Source organism: Branchiostoma belcheri, unplaced genomic scaffold, assembly GCF_001625305.1.
Source record: "Branchiostoma belcheri isolate BF01 breed outbred unplaced genomic scaffold, Haploidv18h27 scaffold71, whole genome shotgun sequence".
Classification (NCBI taxonomy): Eukaryota; Metazoa; Chordata; class Leptocardii; order Amphioxiformes; family Branchiostomatidae; genus Branchiostoma; species Branchiostoma belcheri.
The window spans coordinates 29,192-40,678 of NW_017804365.1; the positions used below are offsets into that span (position 1 = coordinate 29,192).

The 11,487-nt window shown below is 39.3% G+C and overlaps 1 protein-coding gene across 1 annotated transcript in view; it reads right to left on the reverse strand.

The window, feature by feature from the left end:
- Window positions 1-11,487, reverse strand: part of LOC109484881 (intron-binding protein aquarius-like) — a 48,170-nt gene that overhangs the window by 11,724 nt on the left and 24,959 nt on the right. Inside the window, 13 exon segments of the mRNA XM_019788238.1 lie at window positions 801-938; window positions 1,913-1,954; window positions 2,284-2,331; window positions 2,983-3,093; window positions 3,753-3,888; window positions 4,436-4,545; window positions 5,444-5,554; window positions 6,505-6,574; window positions 6,952-7,151; window positions 8,133-8,217; window positions 9,524-9,633; window positions 10,592-10,651; window positions 11,265-11,371. Of these exon segments, the coding sequence (XP_019643797.1) occupies window positions 801-938; window positions 1,913-1,954; window positions 2,284-2,331; window positions 2,983-3,093; window positions 3,753-3,888; window positions 4,436-4,545; window positions 5,444-5,554; window positions 6,505-6,574; window positions 6,952-7,151; window positions 8,133-8,217; window positions 9,524-9,633; window positions 10,592-10,651; window positions 11,265-11,371 (1,328 nt within the window).

Below are 11,487 nucleotides of genomic sequence, written 5' to 3' on the forward strand. Positions count from 1 at the left end.
TATCATACTGCAAGGGCAAACATTGAACTAAATCATTCCGTACTTGGATACAATCACAGTGAAGGGATTTTCCATATCATGCACCAAAAATGTACGATGTACATGATTGTATAAGGCCTAGGAAAAAACTTTTGCAGTTTCCCAACTGACCCTAAGAAAAATCAACCGACTCTGGCTTTGTTTGCTGGCAAGGTCATAAAATTTCAGATCTGATCGTGACACAAGAGTTTCAAACCCTCTGAAACGTTATTTTCACACATTCGGAAGCAAATTTTTATTGAGTAAATCAGCTGAAATATTCGTCCCTTCCCCACTACTGAGAGGCAGTTCTGATCTCAGGTTTGACATCTTGAAAATGTGATAGTCACCAGTTATGTCAATCCTTATACAAATGTGGTAACTCATAGATATGGCCACACCAATTTAATTTGTTGGTTCTCGGATTCACCTCTTCATTTTTTTCTGAAAAAAAAAAGATTCTGGTTCTGAATCAACTGAAATATGCTCACATTTTGCCCCCAACAGTTGAGGAAAGTCCTTTTCTTCCAAGTTGTTACTAACAGTTTTTCCATCTATCAATGCAGTGGTTTGATTAAAAGTTCAAAATTCATTGTTTAAATATTAACCCAGCCTTTTGTGTTGACTTCATCCAGTAGCTCCTATCCTACCATTTGGGGCTATAATAGGATGCTTAGACCTGGGTTTTTTTTCGCCCTGTCACTTCATATTTTTTCTGAAAACATCCCAGAACCAACTAATTAAATTGGTGCGGCCTAAATAAACCATTCCGCCACACTAACCTTGAAGCCGACTTCCACCAGGTCATGCCTCTTGAGGGCTGCGTGTGTGCAGGTCATGGCAATCACCTTGGCTTCCTTCACCAGCAGGTACTTGGACCTGTCCAGGCCACTGCGCAACAGCTCGAAGGCACGGAACTCCTGGAACAAGTGAATAGTGAAATATATTTGTCCACTTAGTCTATTTACACGTTGCACGAGGGCCAATGTTTTACTTGTCATTGACATTACCATAATTTATGCAATAATTCATTCATCAAGTCCATTATGTCAATTTTTATCATCTTCTGAGAATCACTTTGGGCATACAGTAGAAAGTACAGACTCATTTTTTAAGACAATTCAAGGTTCATTTTTGATAACTTTGTCATATAAGAATAGCATTAGTATCATCTGGTAGGTCCATACCACAATGCAAAAGTACAAACGTAATGAGGAACTATTGAAAGTTCACAATGATTTAATTAGCGACCAACAACAACAGCCAGCGACATGTGGTAAATAGCATGATTGTGGTCCATTCTCTTGTCTAGTTTTCCCTCTTTTCTTTGATTTTGTTATACCCCAATTAAAAACAGGTCCATTCATCCAATGAAGGGTCCATCGATCCAATCTTTATGTCTCATTACTTGACTTCAATGAAGTAAGTGGCAAACGTAACAAGACTGGCAATGAAAACATACATTGCCATGGCGACGGTGGTTGCTGTTAGGGTTATTGCTTGCATGGCACTGCCATCATTTCATGATTTTGAGGAAGACTTGACATAGTACAGATACAGTGCACTCTTCCCTGAGTGTATAGTGAACGAGCCCCGGGGTCACAGAAAGTAGGGCCATCCGGAGAGGTCTTCCCAAGGGTTTCCAAGGATGCAGGCATAGATGTGGGTCAGAGACATGCCTGTGGACTTTCCATTCCTGTGGACAAAATGCCTGTACTATTCCTAGAATTCTTGCAAACTGCACACAATACTGTACCATTAGGCTCCTCCCTGAGACATCGCCAAAAATTCATGTACTTAATATGTACATGTACATGTAAGGACAGGAAAAGTACCTGTGGTCAAGAATCTTCACAGCTATTTTATCTGACTGGAAAATAAGAAACAGACTCACCTCCAACTCCTTGAACATCTTCTTAACATGTCTGAAGCATCCCTGAGTGACAGATGGAAACAAGATCAAAAATTAATATTTCAACATGGAGAGTGACAAATTGACAAATTGAATGAAATAGATCATATCTTTATTATCAATAATGGTTTCAACTAATGTTACGTGAATTTGATCTACGTAATTGGCAGTATTATAGGAGCTACATTCAAGTTACATTATTTATTTTTCTGTTTACTCTGTTAGTTTGAGCCTTTGTTCATTTGTGAAATAATCATTGTGGCAATACAATATCAGTTTTTTGGCTAAATAAATACAATCATGAAAAGAAATGAAGTCTTAAAGGGTGATTGTGAAACTTAGAATACATATACCTCTGCAATGTCCATGTCTTCATCATATGACTTTCCTTTGAATATTGGCTGACAAGAGAAAAGAAAAAAGTCCATTCAATTAATACATGTCAATGTACTGCTCAAATAATTTTTGTTCAATACACAAAGTAGTTACATCAATGAATTTAATTTTGTGCAATGGCAGAATTTTGCCCATGTTAAAACAGTATTACCCATAAATTCTAGGCCAAGCTACATGTATAATAACAAAAATTTTACGTAGGCCATCAATGAGTCTCTGTAATACATGTAAATGGTACATGTACCTACATGTCTGACAAACTCCTGCATACATGGTACATGTACATGATATGGGTTTCAACTACATTGCAGAGCAAAATGTATACTTTTTACCTTCACATGGTCTAGCCCAACAAAACTACTGCTCTGCTTATTCTAACTCAGACCAAGGTTTCAAACACATTCACACATATTCAATGTACAAGGTCATGTATGGTGGCCACCCCCACCCCCATGCTTGTCCTGCCAGGTTTGCTTCATTAATGTTGTAATGCAACAAGAGTTGCCATGGTGACAGCCATCCGGTTCAGGTCATTGACCTTACCGGTATTGATTTGGAAATGGAGAAGAGGAAATGGAGATGTTTTAACTCTGCAAAGGTAAACATAATATAAAGATGATACGATCTAGATGATCTTAAACCTGAGCACTTCGTACCTGAGGAGCATTGGCGAAGTACTTCTCAAAGGGAAAATGTTCCTTGATGAGCTCCACACTCAGGCCCGGCCTCTTGACTTTGCTCAGATACTCCTCCCACCTGGCCAGCACCTGGTACAGAGGCATCATAATAATATTATTCTGGTTCATGGTTTGAACTGTGGATGTGCAGTGTACATGTAAATGCATGGTGGGTAATACTGGTACACACACATGTATGGAACTCGTTGCCACCAAGCATCATCGCTAGAAAGCTTCAAACAACTCCTGCAATTACATGTAAATGTGCAAAGATTGGGTGTAACAGCCTCATTCGGTGTAATATAGTCTAGCTGCCACCATGCCGCGTGCCTGCAAAGCTGTTGTGTTATGCTGAAGGGCGGTTATACCAGCTATACCAGGGCTCGAAATACCCATGTGCAATGTGCACATGATTTTCAAGATTTGCACCTAAAAATATTTTGAATGTACAATTTTGCACCTAGAGCAGGAGGGGGAGGGAAGAAGCAAAAATTACTTGGGATTTGGAACTCCCAGTTCCAAGGACAGACAACACTTACATGTATTATATATCTGACCGTTTCCAAAATCATATCCAGTTGCTTGAGTACCTGTTTTTTGACATATCTTGGATGTCTAACCTTCACCGACATAAATATAATTTTGCATAAGTCTTTCAAACTGCACCTAAAATTTTTGCCAGTGTGCAACTTTGCACGTACCTGAAAAAAAATTATTTCGAGCCCTGTATACAGAATACAGATACAGACCTGGTACAGGTAGAAGTGTCCTGCTGTCTCGCAGGTGTAGGCCACGTCTCCTGGCACCCCCAGACTCTCCTGTAGCCTGGCCACCTCCTTCAGCAGCTCCAGCCTTCTCGCCAGCACAAAGTTCACTCGGCCGTACCTGAGGGAAAACATTTTGTGGGTGCCATTTTACATGCAATGGCCAAGTGGGCAGAGTGTTCACCTGGCATAGATCATGGGTTCGATCCCCGGGCGAGTCATACCAAAGTCTTTAAAAATGGTAGATACTATATATATATATACTTTCTCTGCTTAGCACTCAGAAAGTTACCAGTAATGAAGGAAAATTTTTAATTTAAAAAAAGAAAAAAATAGAAAAGTAACATTTGCAAATCAAATGCATAATGTTCACCTTCACATATGGTCTGCTCTGTTAATTCTTACTCAAACACATTCATATATAATGGTCATACAGGAGTCTAAATCACTCCTGCTAAAAAATTGCAACATGATGTAACCCAACACCAGTTACCATGGTGACAGACGTCTGGTTCAGGTCAATGACGTTATTGGTTTGGAGAAGAAGAAGAGGAGGAAACAGAGCAAAAAAACAATATATTTTCCTTTGGTAAACATAAATAAATGAAGGCTCAAACAAACAAACAAACAAACAAACAAAGAAACAAACAAACAAACAAGTGCCTCACCTGCTGAAGTCCTTCTCTGTCTCCAGAGCCTCCTCACCGTGACCCAGACGCAGCAGGTGTCTCTCATCAATGTCCAGGGCCATGATCTTCTCAAACAACTGGTTTAAAGCCTACAGCATTCATGGAAAAAAAACAACAGAGGTTAAACAAAGTTAAGGATAATTCACAGTATTACAAAACACATTGAACAGCCTCCAATTCAGTTCCGGACTAATTTTGATTAATACTCATATCTCAGCAAACTTACTAGATGGGCTTATATCTGAAACTTTAGTTACATGTAAAAATGATGAAAGAAATATTGTGGTATTAACCCAATTCTGCAAAATTCTGAAATGAGTCCGGAATTCTGGGAACTGGAGCCAGAATTCTGGGAAGAATTTTGCATAAGTGTGGAGTTACACTTTGTACATGTGCACTTAAAGTACAATGTAGCATTTGAAAACTGTTAACCTTTTTTCAAACTTCTTGGACAAAAAAGTCTACAGAAGTACAACAAAAGCTCATGTTTTATTGATTCCATGACACGACAAATCGTCATGACATGACAAGGCTGCAACAGGAAGAAAAGTTTGTAATGGGGACACAGTTCGAGCAACTTTGTCCAGTGAGGTCCTTTCTTAATATGCATGGCTCGAAATTCATTTTTGGGAATAGGTGCACCTAAAAAAATTAGGTGCACAAAAAATTTTTTGGGTGCACCATATTAAAAACCTAATTTCAGGTCTTACTGCTCCTCTTCTGAGCTTGAATCTAGAGAGCTAACTACAAAATCTTAAACGAGTACTACGGCAAAGATTTTATTTTTTTTCTGATATATATATATGTACTTAGAGACCAAGAATAATCCAATATACTATTATGCATTTCTAATATTAAAAATTCCTACAAAAATATTTGGGTGCACCAGTGCACCCACAGAAAAAAATTAGGTGCACAATTATGGGTGCACTAAGGTGCACATGCACCCAGTACTTCGAGCCCTGTTATGTGAACTTGAAAAGTTACCTGGTTGGAATGTGTGACAATGAGAGTCCTTTGCTCTGGGAAGTTGTGATAGATGTTGGAGATGATCTGCACAGCAACGTCTGTCTTTCCAGTACCAGGGGGACCAACCACCTGTCAACACAAGCAACTCATCACAATACAAAAACAACAACATACAGAACCAGGGGTGGGAAAACTGGATCATTGGACTTGATGTACATTTCTGTAGATTGTACACACAACTTAAATAATCTGGCCATGGCAGGTAAAGAAAAAACCCTGAATCAAACTAGATTAGCCTAAATCTACATGTATGTTTGTCTCTTTCTTAACTGTGTTCAGCTTAAATTAGGTTGACAAAAAAGTTCGCGGGCCATGAGGTTGGTACCGAGCGATATAGTACATATTGTCAAGGCATAGGTCTCCATATACATGTAATCACATTAATTTTCACCAAAATATGATATAATACTACTGTACAACAATTTATTTCTTTTTAGGTCCAGGTTTAGGTCTGAACCTGGACCTGATCCTCTAAACCTGATCTGGACCTGGACCTGAATTTTCTATACAGGTACCCACCCTAACAAAACTAATGCAGCATGGAAATCTCTACCACATTGAGTTACATTACAAACAGTGTCGTAACATGAGAAGCTCAAACAAGTCCTACTAAAGCACACTAGGGACACATGAGTAAAGCACATGCGATGTTACACATTTGTTTCTTTTAAACAACTAGATGTAAATAAATAAAGTACCTTAATGCATTGTATGTTGATGTATAAAATATTTGTATTGTTTTATGTGCTGCAGTCTGTCCTGTAAGAATAGCTGTCACCCACAGGTGGCCAACTAAAGAGACTTTTTCCACAATAAACCACAAAAAGTTGTAATCTCCAAGCAGATGTTTCGGTGGCTGCCATACAGGATCAAAAACACCAGGCAGCATTTTGGGCGCTCATGTAAGAAACATGTAATTTATACATGGCCACAATGTAAGGAAAAAAGACCATGACCAAAGTATCAAAGAGTCTTGCAACATATATGCCTTGTACATTGTACATATGTATTACCCTTACCATAGTTAGACCTGGCTGCATTCCAGCTCTGATGGCCTCAACTTGGGTACTGGTGAATGGAACTGTATTCCTGCAAAAACCAACGTAATGGTTGTAGGTGGCATTTTACACTCAGTGCAATACCTGACCTATACAAAATAAAAATTGTATAGTCAACAACAGTATCAAAGATTTTCTGTGCTTGTGGTTTTAGTGCAGTGGCCAAGTGGGTAGAGTGTTCACCTTGCATTGGGTAGGTCGTGAGTTCAATTCCCAACTCATGCCAAAGACTTAGCACTCAGCATTTGGGAAAGAGTATGTAGCACATGTACAACATGTACATGTAATTAAACACACTGTGACTGCACTACTACATGTGGACTACAAATGTAGCCCCTGTGATTGTACAAATGTGTGGCCCAAGGGCTATTGAACCAGAGCTACAATATTAAAGAGTGCGATCCTTACTTTTTTGGTTGGTTGTATGGATACGGCCCCCTGTTTGGAATGGTGTAGGGCTCCACAACGATGTGTTTATTACCCTCCCCATCCGTGGATGCGCCCTCCCCACTGTCATCTTCTCTCTTCCTCTTCTTGGCCGCCACTTCTGGGAAGGTGACCTTGAACGGAGGGAGCTGCTTGGAGGGGTCATCGGTTGTGACCTTGACCTGCAGTGAAAGAAATACAATGTACAGTGTACAAAATACTTTTTTGAACCAGGTTGCCCAGTGGGCAACCTATGGCAAAAATTAGGTTGCCCATCAGAATTTTAGGTTGCCCCACCTATAAAAGTTACTACTTTCCTCAAATTCAGTAATGTTACATACATAAGCCTTTGACAATATTTCTAACAGCCTTAAGTAACTTAACTGATACTAGAAATAGCCGTTAATAGCTAAAATTAAAAAGCATCTGCCAGATACAGTGGTGCAAGCGAAGTGGGCATGATTTCGTGGGAGAGGGGGGGAGCATTCTTAAAATTCAGGTAGCACACTGGGCTACCTGGGTTCAAAAATAGGTTGCCCCAAGTAAAATTTGGTTGCCCGGGGCAACTGGGCAACCAGGTACTTTGCACACTGCATGTACTCTGCAATATTGCAGATATTCCAAAATTTTGTTCTGCAATTTTAAAGTACTTTCTGCGAATACACAAGCCTCAATACTATAACCTTCTCAAACCTACGTACTCCACAAGGAGGTGGGGGAGGCCAGAAGATTATGCACATGCACAAGCCTCAACCTAGTCTTCTGTTCTCACTCCGTGATCAAGATGTACAGTTGACATCGAAAATTTGGTGGTGCGTGTTTCTGTCTTTTAAAAACAGTCACTGATTGATGAATATTCTACTAACAACAATGTTATACAGTACTGTATTTTACATAATGATTCACATAAATATAGCTTTGTAACCCATAGCATTATTATTTTTTATTATCTCTCCCATTTTATCATCTCACAGTTCTTCAGATATAGACAGCAAAAAATATGTGCACAGCAGGTTTTTAATTGCGTGCGGTCTCAGAACCATTGAAAACCAAACCTGGCTGATCATTTCATTCTGCAAGATTGCAGATTGTATAATTTTCATCTGGAACTTGAAAATCTATCTTAGATGTGCAGACAAAAGAGGGGTATTTGGAACGCTGACCTGGTAGTCTGGGAAGCAGGCCTTCAGGTGGTCGATGCTGAGGAAGGTGTCACAGAAGTCCAGGTCTGCAATCTGGTTGTCCATCCTGGGGTGAAAGGTTTAAGTTTGCATTGTACATTATCCAGAAGAGTTAGAAATACCCACCTCAGGTAGTGCTGTGTACCGGTTAAATGGACCAGTTACGGACTTACAAAAATCTTTAGGTTCAAGTCCAAAAAAAACTAAAAAGTCAAGAACCAGTTCCGGACCTACATCATGTATTATAAAAAAAGACCATGTCACAAACCCCTTTTTGTTCCAAACCATCTAAAACCATCCATAGATTGGAAAATCTGTGTTGCAAAATGAAGAAAACATTGCCTCCGGGCATCTTCAAGTGTCGCCCTCCATGTTATTGTTACCACAGTTTCACCCATACAACATTGCAAGGTTTGCCAACATGCATTTTTTGTATATGCCATTGGTTTAGGCCTCCAGGACGTAAGTCCGGAACTGAACATTAACCTCTGGACTTGAATCCGGACCTGAACCTAGATGTGGGTTAGGTACACAGCACTACGGCCACCTGCAGTCCCCACACAAACCAATTTTTGGTATGATCTAAGGCCACACCAATTTAATTTCTTGGTTAACGGATTCGCCCGCTTCATTTTTTTCTGATTTGCAAATAAAAATAAAAATTCAGAATCAACTGCAAAATGCTCATATTTTGCCCTGAACAGTTGAAAACAGCCCTTTTCTTCCTAGTTGTTACAGTTATTCCATCTTTAAATGCAATTATATCATTAAAAGTTCAAAATTCATTGTTTAAATTTTGAACCAGCCTGGTGTGTTGACTTCATGGCTCCTATCGTGCCATTTTGGGCCATAATAGGATGTCTAGGCCTGTTTTTATTTTTATTTTCGCCCGCCAGCTCCATTATTTTTCTAGAAAAATTTGTTAACCAAGAAATAAAATTGGTGTGGCCTGAGTAGAGTACTGGGAAGCATGATTCCTACCCACCTACCAAGTTTCATCACAATCCATCTAAAGCTTAATCATAGAATTTAAGCTTGTTCCAACACAAAGAAATAAATCGCCATAAAATTCCGGTCGAACTCGTCAACCTTTGTCAGATGAATGATGCACTTGATGACTTTCCGGAAGTCGGAAGCGTGATGACGTCAGAAAAATTGATGGTGACTTATTTCTTCATGTTGGAACAAGCTTGAACTCTATTATAACTATGGATTCTACTAGCACAGATGAGCTTTCATTCCATCTAAAGCTTTTTGAGTTATCGTGCTAAATCACTTACATACATGTATATACATGTACATACATACACACACAAGCAAACGCTATGGAAAACATAACTTTATAACTTTCTTGGCAAAGGTAAAAATCTTACTTGGTGTAGTGTGCTGAGCTAGGGTCCCCGTATCCCAAGAGGACATCATGGAGCCAGTCTGGCACCACACACTCTGTGTTCATCAGGTCACGGATGGTCTCCAGAACAGCCTGGGGACAAAATGTGCAAGATGTTGCTTTATTTATCTATCTATTTTATTTTATTCACATAGACTTTTGTACATTGGACAGAAAGCATGTAATGTGCCAATAAGGATCCTTTGCTCATGAGATAAAACATACAAGTAAACACAAAGTTGGGGTAGCAAATTTTTTTTATTTTTTTTTATTTCTTTTATTTGCTTCATAGGCCACCGCAAAACAAGGCTCATGGGAAGCACTCAAAATGTTTTGGGGTACTGTACAGCCAGTGAGGACAGATGTTTGTTGACCTTAGACTTTAAAAATTTAAGGAATATAATATAATATAATATAATATAATATAAATACAAAACATACAGTGGACATGAACTGAAAATGTCTGGCGCACCCATAATCTACAGAAACCCAGCTATCCCTTACATGTTCATATACAGTAGTAGCACTATTACAAATACTTGCTTCCATTCTCTTCCAAAACACTTCTCATGATATGCCATTTTTGAAACTGATCCAAAAGAAGGAGATTTTGTCACAATGTACAATGTACAAAAAAATGTACTTTAAACATTAACCTTTAAACTGTAATATAGCACCAGGGACAGGACCAGTGTGAAGTCACCAGGAGGATAGTCAGTGTGAATGTAAGTTCAGCGACAGGACCAGTGTGAAGTCACTAGGAGGATAGTCAGTGTGAATGGAAGTTCAGGGACAGGACCAGTGTGAAGTCACTAGGAGGATAGTCAGTGTGAATGGAAGTTCAGCACCAGGGACAGGACCAGTGTGAAGTCACTAGGAGGATAGTCAGTGTGAATGTAAGTTCAGGGACAGGACCAGTGTGAAGTCACTAGGAGGATAGTCAGTGTGAATGGAAGTTCAGGGACAGGATCAGTGTGAAGTCACTAGGGTGTATACTATGTACAAGAGTAATCAAAATCTTGCAAGAAAACAAAGAAAAAGTTGACACTACCTTGAAGTTGTTCTCCTTGGGTTTTCTTCTCATGATGATGTTGAACGTTTCATACACATCCTGTTGGAAGGATGCAAAGAAAAGCTATTAATAGCTTCCACCAATTCATGACTCTCTACCCTCTCTATTCATACTGTTCATGACCTCTTTACTCCCACCATTTTGCTCAAGCCTTTTAGACTGTATTGTATTGACTATATAAAAAAAATAGGTGCACAAAAAACTTTTTGGGTGCACCATATAAAACAAAACCTAACTACAGATCTTACTGCTCCTCTTCTGAGCTTGAATGTGATATGGGAGCTAACTTCAAAATCTTGCAAATCAAGTACTACAACAAAGATTTTATTATTTTTCTGATGATGGGATACCAAGAATATCCTGTATATTCAATATGTACAAAAATACCTTCAAAAATATTTGGGTGCACCGGTGCACCCACAGAAAAAAATTGGGTGCACAGCTCCAAATTTGGGTGCACTAAGGTGCACATGCACCCAGTATTGCCAGCCCTGCACTTGTTTCATGTAACTCCACTATTACATGTACATTATCCTTCCAACTCACCGCATCTGTCCATTACACCACAAACATTACACCATCACTGGTGAAAACAATACTGTACTTCCGTACTGGGAGTAACAATGAAGGCTAATGTAGAAGGTCCACACACCTCTGCACCGTCCATTGTTCTGGCCATGTCCACTTGGTACTGGTTTGGGTCCAGCCACACTCGGAATGTTCTGTTTTCCCCCGGCATGTTGGGTTTTGGCTCTGGACCTAATAATATTAACAGACACGGTTAACTGTAAAGTTGTTACTGGTAACTTACACATACATTAACCCTCTCCCTGATTAAGTAGCCAATTGGCTCCAAATTTGTATTGTCTATGGCA